The 26,346-nt window shown below is 39.4% G+C and overlaps 1 protein-coding gene across 1 annotated transcript in view; it reads right to left on the bottom strand.

Moving 5' to 3' along the window:
• Positions 1 to 14,285: 14,285 nt before the first annotated feature.
• The window catches only part of GLDC (glycine decarboxylase), a 92,101-nt gene continuing 80,040 nt past the window's right edge, over positions 14,286 to 26,346 (bottom strand). The window contains exons 22-25 of the mRNA XM_055301929.1: positions 22,568 to 22,663; positions 18,450 to 18,622; positions 16,705 to 16,785; positions 14,286 to 14,960 (exon numbers count right to left, since the gene is read on the bottom strand). Of these exons, the coding sequence (XP_055157904.1) occupies positions 14,817 to 14,960; positions 16,705 to 16,785; positions 18,450 to 18,622; positions 22,568 to 22,663 (494 nt within the window). The 3' untranslated portion in view covers positions 14,286 to 14,816. The remainder of the gene's footprint in view (positions 14,961 to 16,704; positions 16,786 to 18,449; positions 18,623 to 22,567; positions 22,664 to 26,346) is intronic.

Raw genomic sequence — 26,346 nt, 5'->3', positions numbered from 1 at the left:
TTGATTTCTGCTCAGGTCAAGATCTCAGGGTCGTGGGATCAAGGTGCACCTTAGGCTCCACACTCAGCAGGAAGTCTGCTTGAGATTCTCTACCTCTACCTCTGCCCCTTCCCCACCCACATACTAGCTCTCAAACACTCTCTAAACAAATCTTTTTAAAAAAATAAAGTGTTCCAGTTTGGGTAAGATCATATTGATAGACTCCATTAAGGTTTCTAGTGACCTGTATGGGATCAGCACCAAGTTGGGCTCCATGCTTGGCAGGGAATCTGCTTGTGTTTCCCTCTGCCTCTCCTCTCCAAACTATCTCTCTCTCTCTCTCTCTCTCTCTCTCTCTCTCTCTCTCTCTCTCTCATATCTATATATATATATATATAAATTTTTAAGTCTTTAATGACTGGAGTGCCTGGGTGGCCCAGTTGGTTAAGCGTTAGCCAGGATCTCAGCTCAGATCTTGATCTCAGTCATGAGTTTGAGCCCCACCTTGGGCTCTGCGCTGGACATGAAGCCTACTTAAAAATATAAATAAATAAATAAATATAAATAAATCTCTAATGACCTAACCTTGAATTCATTCTGTTTCTAAAAGTATTCTTTCATTCATACCCAAGAATTTAACTTAATAACATTCTCTCCTTGAGAAATTACAGGTATTTTTTAAAATCTCTGGTGAATTTCCATGATGAGAAATGATACTGGTGGAAAGCATAGCAATCCCATGAATATTTTGCCTGGAAATGGTCTCCAAGCAACTTCTAATTAGATCTCTACCAGACACTAGGAAAAGTTTGAGGTATGCTTTATTTCTCACATACATCCATTGTTCATTCTGTTTGTGTGGAAGATCATGGACTATGTTGCTGAGATGCTTTACTCAGAATTTGCCTAATTGGTGTCTAATAAGAAATCAGTAAAATTTGCATGAGTTTTTGAGCTAATTTGTAGCCGTCACTAAAGTTACCTATTTTCCCCTACATATACTGTTTTAATTTGGGTCCCAGATATTTCTCTACCAAAAATTCTCACAAACACATATGATCTTAACAAATCTATAAGTCCTTATAAAATACTTCAGTTTTATAGAGTATAATACTCCAAACTCACTTTCACTTTTTATTTTAAATTAATTATACACTGATAAGTTCCAATAGTGGTACAGTTCTGTACTCTTCACTTAGCTTTACCTCAATGATAGCATTTTATATAACCATAATAAGCTTTCAAAACCAGGAATTTGACACCGATACAATAATATTAACTATATCTTACTCAAATTTCACTAGTTTTGACCTGAACTCATTTAGACAAATCTATAGAGACTTGTCTATATATGTATACAGATGTAACGGTCACAATAAATATACTTCAGTGTTCCATCATTACCAAAAAAATTGCTTCATGCTACCCGCTAAATATTCACACCCTCCCATTAAACCTAACTCTTGACCACCATTAATCTGTTCTCCATAAATATAATCTTGTCATTTCAAGAATGTTAAGTAAATAGAAATATACAGTATGTAACTTTCTGAGATTGGCATTTTTCCCCATAGTATGAAGTCATTGCATAAATCAATAGCTTCATATTACTGAGTAGTATTTAGTTTTATCTTCTATTAACTGATCAAAGGACTTTTGGGTTGTTTCTAGTTTTTGCCTATAAAAAACAAAAAAAAATATATATAAATGTAAGTTTTCATTTCTCTAGGATACGTTCCTGGCAGCACAGTTCTGGGTTGTATGATACATGTATGTTTCACTTTATAAGAAACTGCTAAACAGTGATGCCTGGGTGGCTCAGCAGTTGAGCGTCTGCTTTCAGCTCAGGGCATGATCCTGGAGTCCCAGGATCTATCCTACATCGGGCTCCCTATGAGGAGACTGCTTCTCCCTCTGCCTGTGTCTCTCCTGAATAAATAAATAATTCTTAAAGAAAAAAAAAAAAACCTGCTAAACAGGTTTCCAGCTGTACCGTTTTTTATTCCTGAGAGAATCCAGTTGCTCTATGTTCTTGTCAGTACTTGTTATTGTCAATTTTTTTAGCCATTCTAATAGATGTGTCGGAGTATCTCATCATGGCTTTATTTTACATCTCCCTAATGGCTAATGATTTAATCAATCAGTCTTTCATGTGCTTATTTGCCATCCTGTATATTCATGAAGTGTCTAAGCATTTTGCCTGTTTTCTAACTGGATTGTCTCTGCTGTTTGTTTAGAATTCTTAATATATTCTGAGTCTTTTGTCAAATATGTAATTTGTAAAATACTTCTTCCCAGTCTGTGACTTATGTTTTCATTCGTAACAATGTTTCTCAGAGGAAATCATGGGTGTCTCAGTGGTTGAGCATCTGCCTTTGTCTCAGGTCGTGATCCTGGGGTCCTGGGATCGAGTTCTGTATCAGGCTCCCTGCGAGGACCCTGTTTCTCCCTATGCCTAGGTCTCTGCCTCTCTCTCTCTCTGTCTCATGAATAAATTTAAAAAAAAAGTGTTTCTCAGAGAAAACGGTTATAATTTTGATTAAGTCTAATTTATGAATCTTTTATTTCATGGGTAATGTTTCTAGGGTTAAACAACTTTTAAAACTCTAGAGGAACATTGTTTATCACATTTACCCAGATATTTTCCCCTTACATTGTTCTTTCCAAGCTTAATTTTCCACTTTTCTGTTATTTCCCTTATGCATGAAGAACTTACTATAGAATTCTTATAGATCAGATCATCTGATGACACCTTCTCTTTATTTTCCTTCATCCAAGAATGTCTATTTCACTTTTACTCCTGAGAGAGATTTTCACAGGATATGGAATTCTGATTAGCATTTCTAGCACTTGAAAATATCTTGCCGTTTTCTTCTGGCCTTCATGGTTTCTGGTAAAAAATCTGTTGATTCATATTGCATTACCTTGTGGGTAATGTGTTGTTTTTCTCCAGCCTCTTTCAAGATTTGTCTTTAACTTTAGGAAATTTGACTATGATACAGTTGAGCATAAGTTTCTTTGGGTTTATCTTGCTTTGGGTTCACTTTCTGTCAAATTTAGAAAGTTTCTAGCCATTATTTCTTCCAATAGGGTTTCAGCTCTGTACTCTTCTTCTGGAACTACAGTAACATAAATGATACTTCTTTTGCTATTGTCCCACAAGTCTCTGAAACTGTTTGTTTTACTCCACTTATATTCTGTGTTCAGATTAGATAATTTTTAATGATCTGTCTTCAGGTTCACTAATTCTTTCCTCTGTCATCTACATTCTACTACTAAGCCAATCAGTAAGTTTTGTGTTTTGTTTTACTCTGTCATTATATTTTTTAGTTCTAAAATTTATGTTTGGGTCTTCTGTATTATCTCCTGTTCAAATTGGGATTTTTCTGGTTCTTGATGAGTAATTTTGCATTGTATCCTGGACACTTGAGTATTATGAAACTCTTATCCCTATTTAAATCTTCTATTTTATGAGACAGTCAAACCATTTAGGTTCAGAATGCATATCCTGTCTCACTTATGTGAGTTCGTCAGTTTAATTTTCTAAGCTTCTGCATTGCTATTCTGGTTTGTATCCACTTGTACCTAGCAGCCAATCTGAAACCTGGGCAATAGTCCACTCATAGTCCAGTTTGCTGTATTGATTATGGTCAATTTTATGTATGCTCTGCTTGAGGAACTCCCCAAGACTTCATATACAGATTTAAAGGAACCCTTTCTCCAGCTCCCTTCTCTCTGTAATCCTCCCTCAATCACCAACTGAGATGGTCAAGATGCTGCCTCTTTGCAGCTGGTCATTCAGGGTAGGGCAGGGATGGTCTGCAAGGCTCCTTCCCATAGGCCTGGCCACATTAGTGACTGAGGGGCTGGGTGTTCACCAGGAGTGGGACAGGTAAAATCAAATGAGTTTTTCCTATAGGTCACCCTTTTCCCATTCCTTTGGCCTTTTTTGAGAGCACATTTTTGGGGGTGTGGGGGCAGCAGGAGGGTGTTGGGGCAGCAGATGTTTTTAGGTTGTAGACTTCCCTTCTACCCAAACTAAAAGAATATAAAAAGGCAAAAGAAAAACCCCAGGAAACTTATTGCCAGATCACTCCTTAAGTTCCATACTGCCTAGGCAAGCTACCTTCATTTTTCCACCTTTCAGTCTTTTGATTGTTGCTTTGCATGTTTCATCCAGGGTTTTTAGTTATATTTAGCAGCCGGGATAGAGTGGGATATACTTCTTTCATCTTGTGTGAAACTTGAAGTCCTCCAAGTAGCCTTTCAAAACCGAATTTTTTTCTACTAAGAAACCAAAACACATTTAACATTAAAGGGACTCATTTGAGAGGAACCTGACATTTATTAAGCATTTATGTATCAGACACTATACCAAGAAATATTAAAATTTTCCAAACAGACCAACAAAGAAGATAATGTCCTTTTAATTTATAAAACACACTCGAGTCAGGGAAAGGAAAGAACTGTGCCATGTTCTATGCTTGTTAGGGTTTTTTTTTTTCTTTTTTTCTTTTTTTTAAAGATATATTTATTAGAGCAAACTCATTGGGGGAAGAGCAGAGGGAAAGAAGCAGAGTCCCTACTGAGTGCAAAGTCCAATGTCCAACCTAGGACTCAGTCTTAGGAACCTGAGATCATACCTGAACCAAAACCAGAAGTGACTGGTTTTGACTGAGCCACCCAGGTGCCCCTACCTGCTTATTTTTAAAATACAAAGAAAATGACAAACTGTAACAGACACCTTGCATATAGACTATTCAGTATCAATCATTGTTAACATACTTGTTTTAAATAAGTTAAAGAACAAAATATTAAAAATGAAGTTGACAACTTTCATTGGTCATCCTGCCCATATTCCCCTCCTCCACCCGGGAAATCACCCTGAATTTAGTGATGCTTTCTCAGTTTACTTTTTATTATGTGTTCATGTATATGTATTCATAAAATGGAGTATTTCAAATGTCAAGTTTTATGTAAATGCTATATTGTATGTATTCTGCAATTTGCTTTTTCATCAACTTTATGCTTTGGGATAGTTTTCTTTTTTAAAAATAAATTCAGCGTGATACTGAAATATTTAAACTTACCCCTCTCGTTGCACTTTGTTTTCTATTTATCTTTATTATGAAAAGGGTAGATATAATTCCTTTCTTGCCTTTCCTTCTTGTCCTTACCTTATCAAAGACGGTTTGAACCTGCCTTCTTCCCCTTGCACTGACTAAAAGTTATTCACTTATTAAATCAGTTTTTATTTTTTACTCATTCCTTTTTATTTATTTTTATTTGAAAGAGAGAACAGAGGGAGGGGCAGAGTGAGCAGGAGACAAGCAGACTCCTCACATGGAGGAAGCCCAAAACAGGGCTCCATCCCAGGACCCTGAGATCATGACCTGAGCTGAAGTCAAGAGTCGGATGTTCAACCGACTGAGTCATCCAGCCATCCCAATTTTGTTCTCATTCTTAAACTTTTAACATACCTGTATACTTTAGAGCATATGAATATTTATAAAATAGCCATTGTCTCTGTTCTTTCCTGAATAAGTATCTTGCCCTATTTTTATTACACTTCAAATACCTCTTCTGATCTGTTTTCCATGTTAATGTTTTATTATTTTCGTTAGAACTTTTTAAAACCTGAGCTGTTTTTTAAATGTGTAACTTACTGATTTACTGGCAAGTTTTGTCTATTTCTTTGCTCACTATTTCTTGTTGAATACTTAAAAATGTTTTTGTACCATAGACCTTCTAGAGAATGTCCATTTTCAGTAAATATTCTCAATCTTTCCATGTCTGAAAATGTCTTTACTTTTCACATTGTTAGAAAGAAAAATTGGTTTGGTTTAGATCTTGGTTGCTAGTTATCTTTCTTCACCATCTTATAGACATTCCATTGCGTTCTGACATCTCTTGTTGCCGAAAACAGTTGGATGTCAATTTGATTGTCATTTCTTTGAAGGATATAGCCTCTCTAATAGCGTCTGAATTTCACTGAAATCCATCTAGGTGTATGGATTAGTTTATATTTGCTTGTATTGGAACTCATTGAATACCTTTAAATTGGGAATGCATGTCTTTATTCTGGCAATTTTTTACTTTCTTCTAAAAACATTGTACTTTTCCTGTTTCCTCTGTCACCTTCTTGATCTGCTTTACCTTAACACTTCTTGTATTTTTCATCTCTTTACCCTCTCTGTGCTATGTTCTAGGTGATTTCTCATATCTTTAACTCACTGAATTTTCCTTTTTGGTCTAACTTACTGTTTATCATCTAAATAAGTTATATCTTAACTATTTTCTTCTAATTTTGTTTTCAAGTTTATCTGTTTTCATTTCATGATCTCCTATTCTCGTTTATGGATTTTAGTCTTTCCATTTTCTCTGAGCATTTGAAATATATTTATTTCAAAGTTGTTTTCTTTCATTTCTGTTTCCTTAAGAATTCTGCCATTAAAAAAAAAAAGAATTCTGCCATTTGTTGGTGCTTAACAATGAATTTTATTGTTTTGTAAATTTATGAGCTCATCTTCTGTGGCATTTTCTTCTCAGAGGGTTTTCTTTATGGGTTGTTTCTGTGTGCAGTCACTTCCTTTGGAGAAATTTTTAGATTGTTTCCTCTGGGGCCCTTATAGGCTTCCTGAAACTGAACCATTTGTTACATATCACTGAATCCTTGTTTCCACCCGTGGTCTGGTATGGAAAGCTTATTTCCTGCTATGACCTTGGGCTAGCAGATACTGATATTTCAGTCCTCATATTGGAATAAGGCTTCCCCAGTTCTGAACATGCCCCATTTCTGCTCCATACTATCTATTATAAATGCTCCTTAATTCCTAACATTCATTCCCTGGCATCAGTGAAATCCCAATCCTATGACACACATCTAGTCTAGCCTTCTCCATGGCCCAGCTGATCTCAAGCCCTATGGGTTCCCTCTTCATTTCTGCCACCTGGAGGTTTCCATTTCCTCCTTGCTAACCAGTTTTGTTTTCCTGTTTTTTGTTTTGTTTTGTTCTGTTTTAATTGGGGGAAGAAGAGTATTTTACCAACATATCCAATGGGAGCAGGGATCCATTTGGCTGTTTATTTAAAGCACTGAAATTTTCAGAGTCTCACCAAGTACTTTTTTTCACATCTGTGGAACTTGTGTCCCAAAAGAAGAGTGCTGTCAGCATTTTTCATACATTATTTCACTTCTCATACACACTTTGTGAGGTAAATAGCATTATGTCCATTTTACAGACAAGGTAGTGATTTCAGCGAGTTATTCACCCTAAGTCACAGGGAGTCAGCAGCAGATAAAATTTAAACACAAGGCTATGTGTTACTTTCTACTACTTTTTCCTGCTTCACTGTGTTATTTACTGCACTATTTACTTTTAATTTATATATCTTTGCCCTTTGAAAACTAGGTTTGGACTCATGTAAGGGGCACCTGGGTGGCTCAGTTGGTTAAGAAGTTAAGCATCTGCCTTTGGCTCAAGTCATGAAACCAGGAGTCCCTAGATCAAGCCCTACATTGAGCTTCAGCTCAGTAGGGAGTCTGCTTCTCCTCCCTCCCACCCTCCCCCTGCTCACTCTCTTTCTCTCTCTCTCTAAAATAAATAAGAGAATTCATGTGCAACCTAACTGAATTTCATCTAAAACTATCCAAGTGGTTATTGCATGGTGCATACTTCTTTTAGAGCCTCTTCTCATTTTCATACTCTAAAAACCATGGATTTCATTAACAGCAACTAATTTCTAGGAAATAATGAAATTGTCCTAAGAACTGTGGTGAGCCTGTTTAACTGTGACACCTTTCAGCCTCTCCTCCCAAAACTGCCTCTTTTAGAAGCATTAGACTTCAGATTAACAGCAATTTTCTGAATGGCAAGTACTGCCCCAGGCTAAATAAAGTCTTTTTGACACAATACAGAAATAGTGCTAACCCTTCACAATCCACCCTCTCCCTCTCAAAATGGCTGTCACCACATACTATACTCAATCCTTTGCTATTTGCAAGTTTATTTAACAGCCTACCCAGCTGTCTCCTTCCATGGAAAGTATTTTCCTCATTGTCTTTTGGAATGCATTTGAAGCAACTTCTTTAACCAATAAAAACATCTAGTTCTTCTATTTTGGGGAACTTTAATATTCCTCTGTAGTTCACATTGGATAGAATATCTTGAACGTAAGCAAATTATTTTTTTTCTTTCCATTCTTTATGCCCAGACTTTAAAGAAAGGATCTGTTTGCATCTAATTTCTACTTTGGCTGCTCCTACCGCAGTGAGTAGCAGTTCTGGATCAAGTTCCCAGTGGCAGCACTGTTGGGGGATAGTCTGCATATTTTTAGGATGACTGACATCATCCTAAAAGGTTGGATTACACTCTTTTTTCTGAAAATTTATGACTTTGGCTGTTATTTAGAGCACTTAAATCTTCAGAGTCTCACCAAGGTTTTTTGTTTTTTTTTTTTTTTTCAAATGATCTTCATAAAGTCTTTATTTTATTTTATTTATGATAGAGAGAGAGAGAAAGAGGCAGAGACACAGGCAGAGGGAGAAGCAGGCTCCATGCACCAGGAGCCCGATGTGGGATTTGATCCCGGGTCTCCAGGATCGCGCCCTGGGCCAAAGGCAGGCGCCAAACCGCTGCGCCACCCAGGGATCCCTCAAATGATCTTCAGGCGCCAAACTGCTGCGCCACCCAGGGATCCCTCAAATGATCTTCAGAAGTGTATTGTAGATATGCCACACCCTGAATGATAACACTTTTATTGGTAAAGTTACAGCACAGTGCAACAAACAGATCAAAAGCACACTACAGTTTCTCTTCCATTGGTTCTGAAAACCCTAGGCCTCTACTTTAAAAGAGATCCAGACTCCCCAAGAGTCCTATATATAGGTCCACTAAAAAAAAAAAAATGTAGTTGATTTTTTTCAACCCTCCATCAATTCTATTCAACTTAGAAGAAACTACAGGCAATCTCCAACATGCATTTTAGAACTGAATTTGTATAAGAATGATGGCCATGATGTTTGATATGATGTAGGTTGAAAAGGCAAAAAATCTCATTTGTATGAATTTGTGCAAACATTTCCTGTGGAAGAAATGATACAGAGAAAAGGAGTAAGTTCCCAGATTCGCATATAAAAGCCTATTAAACCATAATTTAGCAAAACTGCTTTTATGGAAAAAGTATCCCTTGCCAGTCCCAGGCATGAGAGTCCATCCCCTGTCCCAAAATAACTACATCTTTCCAAATTTTGAGACGGGTGATCTGAGATCATGAACTGTAACTTCCTTAATATCAGAGACTTATCTCCATCCCCAGTGAGTTGTATGTATGAGAGGTGGGGAGGAGCTATGGGAAAAGCTCTAAATGAAAGGAACAACGTATACAAAACTGGGTGGTTAGAGTTTGGCAGGGTAAAGTAAGTGGGTCTTCCAGCACTTCAGCCTCCCATTCTGGGTTACTGCAATGGTCCTGGGAAGCCCTATCCTCAGGGCTTCACTGCAATCGGCTCAGTTTTCAATTTTGCAGACATTCTAGGGAATGCAGGGCATTCCTTTCCCTGACTCCCACTTCCCTACCTCTGGCCTCAAGTTTAGACCTCATTGGTTTCCAAAAAAGACTTCCCTTCTTTCTTCTCTCAGGGTCCTCCCCTTTCATGTATCTTTCCCTTCCAATCCTGGGCTTCTCCCTCTACCTCTTTACTAAGAGGCCACCCTGCTGTTGACCTATGCCCCTCACAGACTTTTGCACTCAGCATACTTTTTAACCTTCCCCTTTCCCCATTCTCTTCTTGTTCTCTGTCCTCTTTCTAATTTGATGGAGTTCTCTCTCACTTCCTGACCTGTGCCTTATTTCTCATCCTCTTGACTCCCTTTTCTTACTTCCACTGTGGACAACCTTCTCCCATCTCTCCTATGCCACTTCCTGACTCTTTCTTCTGTCTGGTCATTGAGCTGATAATGTTCTTTCTCTTTCCACGTCTTATTCCTTTCCTTCTCTCCATCCATACTAGAGGCCCTTCTCTACCTCCTCTCCCACTTCCTTCCTGCATCTTTCTCCCACTTTCTATCCTACTCTCTGCCTGCCTGTCCTCCATTACAGATCCTTCCTCCTCTTCCTGACCCAAGGACCTCCACCCACCCCATTTCTTTTCTCTGTTTCTTTTTCCTCAAAGTCCTTCACCTGAGTCAGGGTCCCTTTCTGCTCTGAACTGTATTTTCAGTCCCTGTGTTTTTGACTCTAGGCTAAAAACACGTCTTCACCATTCCTAACTCCTAGGAGTCCCACACCTCTAACCAACCTGAGCTTTTATTCTTCATCTCTCTCCCCTCCATATTTCCCAGGTATTCTTAAAACTTTTTACATATGAAAATAACCAAATGCAGCAATGGAGATACTAATATGCTTCAAACATGCTTCTTGCTGTTCCTGAACACTCCCCTTACCCTTTCCCCACATCTGGCTTCTTTTCTTGTTCAGATTTTAGCCTAAAAATCACATCCTCAGAGAATCCTTCCCCACTTACCCAATGTAAAAGGGCTCCAAATCCCACACACATACCATTTGATTTGTTTTCTGAAGAATATTGAAAAAAAAGTAAAGAATATTTAACATTGATGTCTTGATGTGTTGTCTGTCCATCTAGCATTGAAGCTCCATGATTAGAGGTATCAGTTAGAATGGTGCCTGGCAGGCAGCCCAGGTGGCTCAGCGGTTTAGTGCTGCCTTCAGCCCAGGGCGTGATCCTGGAGATCTGGGATCAAGTCCCATGTCGGGCTCCCTGCATGGAGCCTGCTTCTCCCTCTGCCTGTGTCTCTGCCTTTCTCTGTGTGTGTGTCTCATGAATATATAAATAAAACCTTAAAAAAAATAAATGGTGCCTGGCACAAAATGGCTCAGTCAGGATTTGCAAAATAAGTTCGTGATTTCTGGGTGCCAGACACCATGCTGAGTGCTCATTTTGTATTACCTCATTTAATCCTTACAACAAGCCTGATAAAGTACTTCATTATTGCTATTTTACACCCTAACAAACTGAAGTGCAAAAAAATAAGTGAATTTCCTTATTGTCTCAAAATAATTGGCATACTGGGAATTTAATCCAAATCTGTACATAGTCATAGCCTGTGTTCCTTCTACTTTCTCCGGCTGTCCAGAGGTGCTTAGGAATGGAAAGGAAAGGAAATGGATCTGAATGCAAGATAGGCCAAATGGGGATCAGAGCTCCATTTCTGGAGCAGGGAGTGCAGGGATTTACAGTAAAGACACAAGATCCTAAGTGAAGAGGAGAATAAGAGCTAACTAACTTTGTGTCAGGTACTGTTTGGAGCAATATATTGAAACTTCACCTAGGAGAGGTAGGTAATATCATTTTACAGGTAAGAAGACGGAGCCTGAGAGATGCCATTTATCTTCTCCAGGGTCATATGTCTAAGATGGGGAAGCTGGGATCTGACTCCAGAACACATACTCTGATTGCTATCCCTCCTCACTACCCTTTTATAAACAGATATAGAAGAGTGGTATACTGTGTGTTGAGCACTAACTCCTGCTTCCTGGATTTTGTTTTCTTCATGGAATGACCTCAGGTAATGTGACACTCCTCCCTCCTGGCCTATTTCTCACTGCTCTCCATAGGGGAGACAATTGATGACATCCGTTCATCCCGGTCACTCCACTGGCACTGGGGAGACCCCTCCCCCCGCCTTTGAATCTTTCCTGTTCACCTGGGATCAGCATAGGGCAGCAGTTCTGCACTGGTGCATCTGCTCTACGGACTAAAATTTTTTCCTTGAGTGAATATCCCAAGTTTAGATTGGCCAAGCATCAGAGGGACAAAACTGGAGAGCAAGCCCTCCTGGCCTTAACTAAAACACTATTTGCTAATCAGCTTTATTGCTAAAAACCAATTTTGAACTCAAAAAAAAAAAAAAAAAACTTCCTTGATCCTTGATGCAATGCTGGTAAAACTAAGCCTACCATGGGGATTCCTGGGTGGCTCAGTGGCTTAGCGCCTGCCTCCCGCCCAGGGCCTGATGCTGGAGATCCCGGATTGAGTTCCACATCAAGTCCCACATTGGGCTCCCTGCATGGAGCTTCTCTCTCTGCCTGTCTCTCTCTCTCTCTCTGTATGTGTGTGTGTCTCTCATGAATAAATAAAATCTTTAAAAAAAAAAAAAAAAGAGTAAGCCTACAGATCAGAGAGCCAAAGAGCTGGTTGCTTCTCCTCCTGGGCCCTTGCCCTCTATCCTACACAGCGGCAAGGCAATGATGGCTCCAACAGTGGCCTGTCTAGGGCTGGAGAAGGCAGATGGGAATGCCCCATTTATATGAAGTATGCACATGTCCACCATGGATCCTCATCTCCAAAACTTAAAAAAATTCTACACAACATTGTTTAAGTACTTAATGCTACTGAATGGAGTAATTTAAAATGGTAACTTATGTATACTTTACCACAATAAAAATGAGGTAGGAGGCGGGAGAGGATCCTATACAAAGCCTTGCTTTAAGGCCTGGCATTTTGTACTTTACTCTCAGCACACATTGGAAACACTGGTTTCTCTGACAGTGTCCCTTTTTTAAGATAAAAGATCATTCCTTTATTCCCGTTTATTGCTGTTGAGCAATACAATGTGGAAGATCCTGGCTCAGCCGTGGAAATCCAATGATGAGTGAGATATAGTGCCTGCTCTCAAGCAACTCAGCCTAGTGAGAAAAAAGCCAAGTAAAGGGAGTAATTACTAATTGTGCTAAGGGTAAAGGAAAACAAGCTGAGTGCCAAAATAATAGCATGTTTCACAGATGTGTGGAAGACCTCCTTGAGGAAATGCTAAAATGAAGAACAAACAGGAGCCAGTAAAGCAAAGGTAGCAGTGGAGAGTACTCCACATGGAGGACATCACATGGGCAAAGACCCAGAGGTGGGAAACATGGGCACAAACATCAGGTGAACATATGATTGATGTAACAGTGAAGTACAATTTGAATATTTGATCACCTGCATTTGCCTCTGACATACTTTACGGTCTGATAAAAAGAAAAGCCTGATGGCTAGTCTGTGTTGAGACCCTGGTTTCCACCTCAGGAAGGGCAGAGTCACCAGCTATATAGAGACTATGGCAGTGTAATAACCTGTTTTGACCAGCTGTCACTGGAGTTGTGCAACCTGGGTTCAAATTCAAGCTCTCCCTCTAATCAGCTGTGTGACCTTAGGCATCTCTCCATACCCTCATGTGTAAAAGTGGACAGTTGTGAGGTTCCAATGAGATAATACACCTTAAACACTTAGAATAGTACCTGACCCCCAAGAAGAACTCAATAAATATTAACTAATTATAATGTAAAAAAGAAACCATGGATCCCATCACTTCTCTAATGCTTAGGCTGAAATTGTTCTACATACATTTTAAGTGTGAGAATACGTGGACCACTTGCAGAGTACTCAATACAGCACTAAGACCTTTCTCCAGATGACTATCAGTTGATTGAGTGAGCAGCCATGCAAAGAACCAAGTAATCAGGAATCATACAAGTGCTCACAATCAGGGAACAAAATCTGAAGCATTTGCTATTTCTAGGGAAAAGTTATTTTGTGGCAGGCATGCTAGTTGCCTACCTGACAACCATTTTCCCCTTTTTTACTTATCTAACTCCTGATTTTCTTTGGGGCACTAACATACCCAGGTAAAAGACCTTATACTACCTAGAACTGGCAATGTAAAACAATTGACCAGATAAAAGCAAGCAGAAATTACTGGGTGGAATCTGTGGAAACTCATTTCAAAAGAAGTCAATATGGATGGAATCTACCTTTTGGGGCAGCCCAGGTGGCTCAGTGGTTTAGCGCCACCTCCAGCCCAGGGCCTGATCCTGGAGACCTGTGATCCAGTCCCAGGTCAAGCTCCCTGCATGGAGCCTGCTTCTCCCTCCGCCTGTGTCTCTGCCTCTCTCTCTCTCCCCTCTGTGTCTCTCATGAATAAATAAATAAATCTTTAAAAAAAAATCTGCCTTTTGTCTCTTGTTTTTCTCCCTTTCTTCTATCTAGAATGATTATGTGTTGTCAATATGCAGCAGCCATCTTAAGATGATGAGGGTGAAGACGGTATACAAAGGGAGGCAGAACAGGAAGACTGAAGGAACATTAGACTGTGGCTTATCTCTGGACTTAGTGTATAATGAGAAAAGCTGCTAGACAAAACTGATAATGTGAAAATGGCTATTGGGTTGGATATTCTCATTGCCCTTCGAATACCTCTGAACCTAGGGCATATGGAAATAAAATTGAAAAATGGACCAAGAAGACATTCTTCAAACTGAACTGCTTTTATTAGAATACTAATAATTGCAAATAAAAGAAAAAAACACAAAGGGAAAAGAAAAACACTCAGAAATGCTATTACAGATTAGGCAAATTAGAGAAAAATTTTCTTCAGTGTATACAAAATGTAAACATTTGCCCTGGGATTCCTCACAGATGGCACAGTCCACAAGGACTTATTTGGAACAAGAATCTGTCGGAGTCTACGATATAACCTCTATTATGTCTCAACTTCTTAGCACACCCAAAATTTTCTATGCAAAAAACTAAATGGCTCCCAATCAAGGCAACTTGAACATCAACTGCTACATATGGAAGCAGGCACTGAGACAAATCAGTCTTCCAACAGTGAGTTTCCACTCACTATGCTAATGGTATTTACAATTACCTTGACAGAGATTACAAAAATATACACAGTATATAAAACCCAATTTGAGTCTGGGATGGAAAATTATATAGTTGTCAAATGCTCCAGAGAAAGACATCAAGTCAGTCACTTGAACTTAGGGGTTCAGGACTAAGAAGAGGCCCTCTTCTGTTCAGAAAATGGGGACTCATAAACTTCCATGGGTGGGCAGGTGCAAACCAGGTGTTGATCTCCATAGATGTCATCAATCCGGGCAATGGTTGGCCAGAATTTGTTCTCTGGTTTCACAAAGGGCTGCAAGGGACAAAAGATGGAAATGTTCTGGGGTATTCTGAAACATTTCTCTTGGGGAAAGAGGAGCTTGCAGTGATGTCCCCACAGCCTAGTAAGTTCCAAAAAGTATAATGTAAAACCCACACTCCTATTTTTATTGCAGCATTATTTATGGTAGCTAAAATAGGGAACCAACCCAAGTGTCCATCAATAAATGAAGTGATAAAGATGTTGTGTATGTATATGTATATACACACACGTATGTACATACACGTGTACACACACAGGAATATTACTCAGCCATGGGAAAAAAAATGAGATCTTGCTCTTTACAACATGGATGGACCTAGAGAGTATTGTGCTAAGTGAAATACATCAGAGAAAGACAAATACCATATGATTTCACTTACATATGGTATCTAAAAATTAGAAAAAGAAACCCATAAATACAGAGAACTGATAGTTGCCAGGAGGGGTGTGGGGGATGGGGAAAATGGGTGAAGGGGAGTGGGAGGTACACACTTCTAGGTATGGAATGAGTAAGCCAGGAGGATAAAGGGTACAACACAGGAAATATAGTCAATATTATTATAGTAGCACTTTTTGTGGTGACAAATGGTAGCTACACTTGTGGTAAGCATAGCAGAATGTATCGAGTTGTCAAATCACTATAGGGTACACCTGCAACTAATAACATTGTGTGTCAACCATATTCCAATACAAAAAAATAAAAAATGGGACGCCTGGGTGGCTCAGCAGTTTAGCGCCTGCCTTTGGCCCAGGGTGTGATCCTGGAGTCCTGGGATCGAGTCCCGCATAAGGCTTCCTGCATGGAGCCTTCTTCTCCCTCTGCCTGTGTCTCTACCACCCCCCCAGCCTCGTGAATAAATAAATCTTTTTTAAAAAAAAGAAAAGCTAAAAGCCACCCCTTTATTATTGTCCCCCAAAATCCAACTTTTGACCCTTGGCTCCACTCTGCCAAACAGACTAACGAGCACTTTTTTTAAAATGTAAGAATCAGAAAGGAAAGGAAGACTCTATTTGGTGCATTTGGGGCTATTTCCCTGTTGGATGATAGTAGAAATTTAACGAGGACTCTAAATTGGTCTTCCTCTACTTGTACCCAGCTGATTCTCAAACTTGTGGCTGACATTCTGACCTCAGAGCTCTGAAAGTCAATTCCTATGCTCTGCATCACGTGTCATGACCCAATTAAGAAAGCATCCAACAGGGACACCTGGGTGGCTCCGCAGTTGGGCGCCCGCCTTCGGCCCACAGCATGATCCCGGAGTCCCGGGATCAAGTCCCACAACGGGCTCCCTGCATGGAGCCTGCTTCTCCCTCGGCCTGTGTCTCTGCCTCTCTCTGTGTGTGTCTCTCATGAATAAATAAATAAATCTTTAAAAAAGAAAAAGAAATAAAAAAGAAAGTATCCCACAGAGGGGCACCTTGGTCACACAGGTAAGCGTCCAACTCTTCACTTCAGCTCAGGTGATGATCTCGGGGTCAGGAGACTGAGCCCCATGCTGGGCTCCTCAATTAGTACGGAGTCTGCTTGTCCCTCTGGCTCTGCTCCTCCCCCGACTCACACACTCACACTCACTCAAATAAAATCTTTTTTTTTGTTGTTATTGTTTAAAAAGGTGTCCCACATAAAGTTACTATAATGAGGCTGCAAGGATAGGGGCCCCATCAGGTAGGTGATGGCCCTTCGTACGCACGTGAACACAAGAGCCGCCGGCACATTCGGGTTCAGAGAACTTACAAGTGGGAATGCAGCCACCTCTCTGGAGTAAGGCCGATCCCAACGGGAGGATGTGACGCAGGTCAGGGAATGTGGAGACATCTGGGACAGACACACAAATGGAAAGGGATCAGAGTAGAGCACTGCCTATTCCTGTGCTTTGTTTCAACCTATGAGCTGATGGAAGCCCAGGGACTGAGGGCCACTGCTTTGTTTTATTTCAATTTGAGGGTGAAAGTGATTGTGATATGAAACGTTTTATTGTGAAATACTTAAAATATCAGAAAGTCACAGTAATATTTGCACATCTATCACCCAACCAAGATAAATCAACATTGTCATATTTGCTTGACCTTTTAAAATAAACATTGCAGAGAAGCGCCTGGACAGCTCATTTAAATGTCTGACTCTTGGTTTTGGCTCAGGTCACGATCTCAGGGCCCTGGGATTGAGTCCTGTGTTGTCCTCACTTAGCGAGGAGTCGGCTTGAGATTCTCCCTCTGCCCTGCCCCCACTGTGCTCACCTTCTCCCTCACAATAAATAAATCTTTTTTAAAAAAATAAAACAAACATTGCAGTCACAGTTGAAGCTGCCAATATATCCCCTCCATCCCAACTTTTACCCTACTCCCCAGTGATACCCAGTATCTTGAATTTGGTGTTCACCATGCTTACTGTGTTTTAATACTATTATTGTATATATCATAGACAGATTATAGCATAACTGGCACATTTTAGAATCTTACCATCATCCTCTATTATTCTCCACTTGTTTTTGTAACTCAGTATTATCTTCTTTAGATATCTATTGCCATTTTTAAAAAATAGCCTAAATCTTTAATGAATCAGCAGTATTCACAGAAAAGAGAAATAATAATAAACAAGATGCCTTCTCCTACCAGCCATTGGCCCCTGTACTCCACCCTCCGCTGGGCACTTTGGAACTTGCCTGAGCTTCCCCCAGCATTTCAGACTTGTTCTCTGGCTTGGCCATAGTAGTATAACCAGTCACAGTATATTCAATTCATGATTCCCTCAGCTTAATAATGTCTGGACCTAACAAGAGACTTACAGCTCACAAGGAGGTATATAACAAACATGTTTTGGATTTTCTCCAAAATAAGCCATAACATTGCAAAAAGCCAAGTACCAATTAGTTGTTCTAAGAGATAACTGCTCCAATACAAGAGCTTGTGTTTATCCAGACTCTGTGAGGTAAATAATCCACGAGAGTGCATCAAACAGATATAGAATAAGACTTCCTCAGCTAGATAGAGTTCTTCAGCCTCTGCTCCCTCCTTTGGCAGCGAGTTGGGTACCTGTGGGAGGTATACCTCCCATAATGACAAAACAATTACACAGGAGCCCTGGGTGGCCCAGTCAGTTAAGCATCTGCCATCAGCTCAGGTCATGATCGCAGGGTCCTAGGATAGAACCCCACATTGTACTCCCTGCTAAGTGGGGAGCCTGCTCCCCCACCCTGCTCCTGCTCTTTTTCTCTGTCGAATAAAATCTTTTAAAAAAGAACTACATAAACAAAATTAAAACATATAGCAAAACATCCACATTATACTTGAGTAACTGCTACTATGATATTCAAGAAGATTTAAATTTGCAAGTAATGAATTTATCTTTTCAGAAGAATGGTCTTATTCTAGGCAAGAATAATACCATTTTCTGATAGGAGTTCAGGGGGTTCCTGGCACACTGTTCATATCCAATCTTCTCTGTGGGACATTCTGGATAAAGTACCAGTGCCTACGCACCTTCAGTGGATTGATCCTGGGGTCAATGCGGCCCTCCTCGATGTCTGCGATTTCCTGACGAATGCTGATCATGGCGTCACAGAATCTATCCAGCTCTGCCTTGTCTTCTGACTCAGTGGGTTCAACCATGAGAGTCCCTGCCACGGGCCAGGACATGGTAGGGGCATGAAATCCTGCAAAGGAGATAGGGGAACTTGTGTCACTAAATTTGACCTCCCTGATTTGGAAGAAGAAACCCTCCCACTTCATAATTTATCCTAAGGAAATCACTGGATAAATGTGATCATATCTGCAAATTATACATTTATGGATTTTATATGCATGGATTCATTTCAGTACTGTTTATGCAAGAAAAAAACTTAGGAAATAAACTAACATCAAACAATGGAGAATCAGTTTAGGAAGTTTTACAGGGTAAGTATACAATAGATATGTGGCCATTCAAAAATATCTAAATTTATATTTGCTAAATTGGGTAAACATTTAAAAATATTAAGTGAAAAAAGCAAACTATATAATGACATCCCATTTTTATTAAAAAAAATTGACAAAGTGTTTATGCACATATATCTTAAGAGGGAAGACACCTTGAAGAATAAATGCTAAAATTTTAACTTGGGTTATAACCAAAATATGAGAATGGGATTTTTATTTCACTTTAATTTTGTTTCAGAATCTCTCTATAATGCTTATTATTTGCAATTAAGAGAAATTAAATCATAGTCTATCAAAAGTTAAATAATGAGATAGCAACCATAAGCCTAAAGTAAGTGTTACTATCCCCATTTTACAGAGGAAACTGAGGCTTGGCTAGTACATGGAAAGTCTTTGTCTTTATACTGATTACAGGCTGAAGATATTTGTTTCCAAAAGTTCTCATATGTGAGATGAATCAACAAGACACATGCTCAAGAGAGATTTTCTGGACAAAAGCCATAAACGAACTTTTCACATTTTTTTACCATTTTTCTGTGAAACTAACTGTAAGATGACGAAGAGCCCCAAATTTGATATATCTGTTAGCTAAGTTTAAATAGTTCCCAAATTCTAATCTGTGTAAATCACATGGGGTGCTTTAGGGTCATGCCTGCATGCTAAGGGATTGTCTCCTAAACATGTTATAATTTCAAATAGTAAGTTGAAAGAATAAACACCCATATTACCTCTCACCTAGATTCTACAATGATGTTGTTTGATTAATCACATATCTACTCATCCATCCATATGATTTTTGATGCATTTCAGTCATCAGTAACTTCTCCCTTAAATACTTTAGCATGCGTATCATTAACTAGAATTTCATTATCTGTTCACATGTATTTGTGATAAAATTCACATACAGAAAAATGCACAAATCTTAAACTTATCATTTAGTAAGTTTTGACCAATACATATTAACTATGGGACTCAAACCAGAAAGGGATTTTAAAAAAAAAAAAACAAGCTAATCTCATTACCCATTAAGTCCAACCTCAATTTCATGTGAGAAAATTCAGCCCAACATATTCTGCTATAGTGGTTCGCATATCTGAAACCATCAGAATTGTCTTGGGAAGACTGATTCTTGAATCTTCACCCTGATTCAGGAAGTCCAAAGTAAGGCTCAGAAACCTAGGAGTCTTAAAAACTCCCCAGGTGACTCTAATCACTTGCTAAGTTTGTAAACCTCTGCCCTAAACCTAATGTGCCCCACATCCACTGGATGCTTGTTAATTATACAGGTTACTAAGGCTTCTCCCCTGGAAACTGATTCAGTAGGTGTGATTAAGAATCTGTGTTGTCATTCTCAATTGCTGTTTATTTATTTTTTTACTTAGCCATTCATTCATTCTCTCAGTTTTTTAAAAAGTTTTATTTAAGTAATTTCTACATCCAACGTGTAGCTCAAACTCTTGACCCTGAGCTTGAACTCTTGACTCTAATATCAAAAGTCACATGTTCCTCGAATAGCCAGCCAGGTAACCCATTCTCTCACTATAAGTTCTGAGGTGCTTACTAAGTGCTAGGCACCTGTACAATTCTAGACTTAAGCCAAGTGTGGCAATCACTCTATCAAACATCAGAATCATGTCAAAGTTGGAGATAGACCAAGACTTGGAAATACTGAGTCATAACTTCAATTACAACTCCCTCCTCACCCACCCCCTCCCTCCCTTGCAAATGCTGCTGCTGCCATCAAATGTGAGGCAGACAACACATCTCAAGTGAAGCTATAGCCTGCCTGAATCTGCCATCATTCAGCCATTAGCCAGGAGGCTGAGTCAGGTTACAGAAACAACCAAGAGATTTTGAAGGGATAATTGCTAATTTCATCAATGAAAACTTTTTCTAGGTTTCCCATTTTTTATCAGTATAATTCTGCATAATCAGACCTTGCATTAAGGAGATGAGTGAGTCCCACATGTGGAACTCCCATTGTGATACAGTAGTAAAACTATTAAATTATTGAACCTTACACTTTCCTTATTAAAAGAAGTTACCCAAATTATTAAAATTCAGATAGAATTCCACCCACTGAAAGACAAAGTTCTCCCTACCTTAGTCTTTCTGATAATTGAAGGGCCTTTGATATTAGTGATAATGTCACTAAAACATGGATTTCAATAAGGACTGAGCTGAATGAATATCCACGAATCCATGAAGGGTCCTGCATCTTTCTAAATTCTCCCAGGAAAATTACACGGTCTTTATGAAACCAACATGTGCCTATTCCTACATCTATAAAAACAGCTGAAACAGCCATGCCCCATGTCTGAGGTGATTATAAAACTCAAATGCCTTTCGTCTCTAACACTTCTCCAAGGCTACCTGCTCTACTTCTTTCACCATTATATCAACTCATTTCATCAAAGAACAGGAGTAAGAATATACCAGAAACATAGGCAAGACAATGAAAACAAAAACCCACAAACCCAAATAATCCAATTAAAAGTAGGCAGAAGACATGAACAGACATTTCTCCAAAAAAGAAATCCAGGTGGCCAACAGACGTATGAAAAGATGCTTAGCATCACTCGTCATCAGGGAAATGCAAATCAAAACTACAAGATATCACTCATACCCCATCACAACGGCTAAACTCAAAAACACAGGAAACAACAAGTGTTGGCAAGAATGTGCATAAAAAGGAGCCCTCTTGCACTGATGGTGAGACTGCAAACTGGTGCAGCCACTCTGAAAGACAGTATGGAGGTTCCTCAAAGTTAAAAATAGAGCTACCCTACAATCCAGTAATTGTACTATTAGGTGTTTTACCCAAAGGACACAATACTACTGATTCAAAGGGATACATGTGCCTCAGTGTTTACAGCAGCATGGTTGACAATAGCCAAATAATGGCAAAAGCCCAAATGTCCACCAACTTATGGATGGATAAAGATGTTGTATGTGGAGTATTTGTCCACCATAAAAAAAAATAAAATAAAATCTTGCCATTTGCAACAATATGGATGGAGCTACAGAGTATAATGGTAAGCACAACAGTAGGAAAAAGAATATCATATGATTTCAACCATATGTGGAATTTAAGAAACAAATGAACTAAGAGTGGGGAAGGAGGAGAAGCAAACCCAAAAACAGACTTCAGAGAACAAACTGATGGTTACCAGAGGGGAGGTGGGTGTCAGATGCATGAAATAGGTGCTGGGAATCAAAAAGTACACTTATCATGATGAGTTCTGAGTAATGGATGGAACTATTTAATCAGTATATTGCACACCTGAAACTAACAAATACTGTATGTTAACTGTAATGGAATTAAAATTCATGAAAAATGTAGAAAAAAAAAGAAAAACACAGGAGACAGCAATCATTTTCTTTGGGATTTTTAAATCTGTAAATTACAAAGACTTCTTGGATGGCGATGGATTCAAGATGTATGATTTAATAACTTTCTAAAGGGATTACCAATGCAGTCACAGGGAAAGTTCTTTTCTCTATCATTTTGAAGGTCGTGTAGAACCCTGGGCTCATCATTTAGGCTATGGATCAGTTTACTATGGTGGCTGCACATCTGGTTTGTGCCTTGAGGAAGTGGCCCATAGCCAGAATGGGCAGCTGCATGAATGTCAACAACCTGGGTTGCCCTAAAAAGGAGTTGCTCCCACAAGGTCACTCACCATAATCCTGAAGCCTCTTGGCCACATCCACAGCTTCAATATTTGCAGACTTTTTAAAGGGTCTTGTATCCAAAATAAATTCATGAGCCACGTAACCTGGAAAATTGTTTCAGCTCAAGATTAGCATCAGCTTGTTTTACCCATGCAAATGAACACATATCAGTGATTACTTGGCAAATTTATACTTGGCAACAAAGATGTCATCTACTTTATTAATAATTATAAAATGTAAAAATAATCGTAAAAATAAAAATGTTTTTAAGATGTCACGCCAATGTGCCCAACCCTTAGTGCTGAGAGGCTGATGGGAGATGGGACTTTACTGCCAATACAATGCTCGAACAACATTTGCCTAGAGATTCTTGGGGATAAAATTATTTCTACTCTGAGGTTATAAAATCTCCTTCCAACACTTCCAACATATCATCACAGGCCTGACCTTTTAATTACAAATTATTTCTAGAGCTAAAGATCCATTGATACCATTTTTAGTAACTCTGCCCCCTGAATCAAATAACTTCCATCTGCATGTATGTAAATATATAGAAAACATATATCTCTAAGGCACCTACATAACTGGATGTGATTCTTCAAAAGGGCTTTTGAGGTTTTGGTTTCAGGCTTCAAACTGAGAATTAGAAATGGAGGCTGTCAAACACCACACCACAAAATGGAAGAAGCGGATGAAGCCAAAGTCTCTGGGAGTCAGTTCACTTTATTCTAGTTGGTAAACTGATTGCCTGTCTAGGCCCATGCAGCTATCTCCCCAGCATGAGCTATTTGACCACCCACCCATCAGCAGAAATAAACCATCAACTGAGTCAGCATTTTCATAAATAGAACAACATTTCTGGAGGCCTTCCAAATTACATGGCCCACACAACTGATGAATTTCCTTCTAGGAAAATATCTGCTCATGAGACAATAATGTACTTTTTTTTTTTAAGATTTTATTTATTTATTCATGAGAGACACAGAGAGAGAGAGAGGCAGAGACATAGGCAGACGGAGAAGCAGGCTCCATGCACCGGGAGCCCGACGTGGGACTCGATCCCGGGTCTCCAGAATCGCGCCCGGGGCCAAAGGCAGGCGCCAAACTGCTGCGCCACCCAGGGACCCCTAATGTACTCCTTCTTAACCCACTTTCCTAATTCTCAGCAAACACTGAATCTACTTACAGATACGTGGAGCAGATATAATTCCTCAGGCCTGAGAAGAATAGCTCCAGTCAGTAAGAGCCCTAGACCACCTATGACTCTTCTGCTCTTATGTTGCAATGAATAGATAAGGACTAGTTTTGTTAGAAAATAAAAGCATGAGAACCTGAAGCTTTAAATATACTGTCACTGAATATTTTTAAAATATTCTTTCTAACAATGATGGGATACACTTGTAAGGAGTGGGATTCAAATGTAGAAAGTTGTATTCACAGCTAAGTCAAGTCAGAGGGGAAAGGTACCTAAAAGGAATGACCACTTGGAATATGGGCATTGGGGGGTGGGAATGGTGAGATCAATTAAATCTAGGAATCCTACATACCCAATTATCCCTACCCCATTTTGGAAGCCCAGCCACAACTTTTGACCTTTCTTCTCTGAGCATCCACCCCACCACTGTGATGGTGACATAAGAAAGAAGGCTAATGAAGCTCACTGCTCTGAACGATGCTCAGTGGGCATCTAGGAGGGGCAGAGGAGAGGGACCCATGACAGAGGAAAGGAGTCACTCTTGCTGGTAGGCAGAGGGCAGTCTTCCAAGGAGAAGTTCAGTCACGCGGAACCCAGTTCGGCACTGCTAACACAAAGCCAGCGTCTGCAACCCCCCACCCCACCCAAGCCAGGCGGTTTGGGAAGAGCTCCATTTTCAAAATGAGGTGCAGATGTTCTTTTCTAAATCCATATCCTAATGTGTTCAAATGAAAATGGTGGAATTTCAGCATATTTCTGTCTTTCTGTACTTGAGCCTTCAAAGGGGTGAAATTGACACTTGGTGGCTGTTACAGGCCAGATCCCAAGATGTTCATCTTTGTGCTTTTTAAGGAGAAAAGATACACAAACCTTCTATTGCAATATGGTGAGTCAAGACAATCTGAAGTCGAAATTATATAAACTGATCAGCACAAGTGTTAATTTCCTCTGAGTAGGTGTTCCTGCTGGACCTAACCATGACTATAGCTGAAAGTCTGCAAAGGTACCAAGTCAAAGGAACAAGGAGGGGAGGGGTGGCATGATGGCAAAGCAAAATAAAAGAGGCTTGGCTCTAAACTTGGAACATCTTCCCTCCTGCTCCACATCCTTAGAGTGACTGCCTAAAGATAAATGGAACTCACTGGCAATCACTCTACAAAGCTTAGGTAGGCGGGCAATCAGTACTTTGTCAAGCTTTTCAGTTGCAATCCAGGAACCATAACTAATAGAACAAAACTGAATGTTTCCCCAGTAATGAGGTCAGGTGGGGGGCCCTCTGGCCTCAGGAAGGTCGCATCCTGGTTGAAGATGTGAAGGCCCAGCCGCCGAGGCCCATGTCTGACCATAAAGGTCACTGGGAAACCAATTCAGGAACTGGAATTTCCAGGCAACACTAGGTCTGTCTAAGGCCCAAAACTGATAGGCACTTAGGAAATTAAAATTTAAATAAAATATCAGGGTACTAACAAAGTTGCTTACTCCACTGACAGGAACTCCATTTAGATCAAACAGTGAGCTTGGCCTCCCACAAAAGTAAGCATCTGTGAATTTTTTAATTCATCATCTTAAAAAAAAAAAAATTCTCAACTGGATGTCTTTCAATAAATAAGAGTTTGCCATTAAAACAAAAAGGTACAATCTTACCTGAAGTAATTCCTTTCTGTCCTCATCCTAAATCCTACTGCTTTTTCCCCATCCCAATTCTTGCCTGCTACTTCCTTGTTTCACAAAACCATAAGTCTCAGTACTTTAGCTGGTATTTTCAAATCTCTCAAAGAAATGGTTCATAAAGGGAAGCCTCGAGTTCATTAAAATTATTTCCTCATAGTCATTTATAATTCCAAAGTCTTATATAGAGCTAGTAAATATGATTAAGATGAATAATCGTCTTTTAATATTGTCATTAGACATTTCAGAATACAATGTGTTTATTAAGAACATTTCTATTTGGGGCCATAAGGAGGTGTAGTGCTAATACTTCATTAGGCCCTAGAACACTCAGCTTCAAATTATATAATGAATATGTTTACCAGACCAAACACGAGACAGTTTTTTATTTCATGAACTTTGGGATGGGGTAATAAAGTCTGTAATACCAATATATCTCTGCATGAGATTAGAAATACGATTCATTATTTGATCCTGGGATAAAATGTCAAAACAAATGGAAACTGCATCTAACATTTTGTGCTGCAAATCCCCTAGGACTGAGAGAGTCTCTGCTTAAAGCAGTCACTCAAATGCTAAGTACACGGTAGGCACCTGAGAAAGGCTTGCTTGTTCACTTTCCTTTCTGCTGGACTGCCACCAAACCCCTGTGGTCCAGATCACACGCATTTTTGCTTTAAAAAACTAAATTTTGCATTGCACAACTTTGTGAACACACTAAAAATCAGTGAATCGCACATTTAAAGAGGGTGATTTGTATGGTATATGAATTGTCTCAAAGTTTTCAAATGAAGTAAATTTCAAATACCGTAAAAAAAAGGGGGGGGGGGGGGAAGAAACATAAACCTTGTCAATTAAAGCAAAAAGATCGCTTTTCAGCCACCAGAATGGCAAAGACATTTGTTTTGGGTTGGTATTATTTTT

Source organism: Nyctereutes procyonoides, unplaced genomic scaffold, assembly GCF_905146905.1.
Source record: "Nyctereutes procyonoides isolate TBG_1078 unplaced genomic scaffold, NYPRO_anot_genome, whole genome shotgun sequence".
NCBI lineage: Eukaryota > Metazoa > Chordata > Mammalia > Carnivora > Canidae > Nyctereutes > Nyctereutes procyonoides.
Note: the sequence above shows the minus strand (reverse complement) of the source record. Positions and strands in the feature narration are given on the sequence as shown.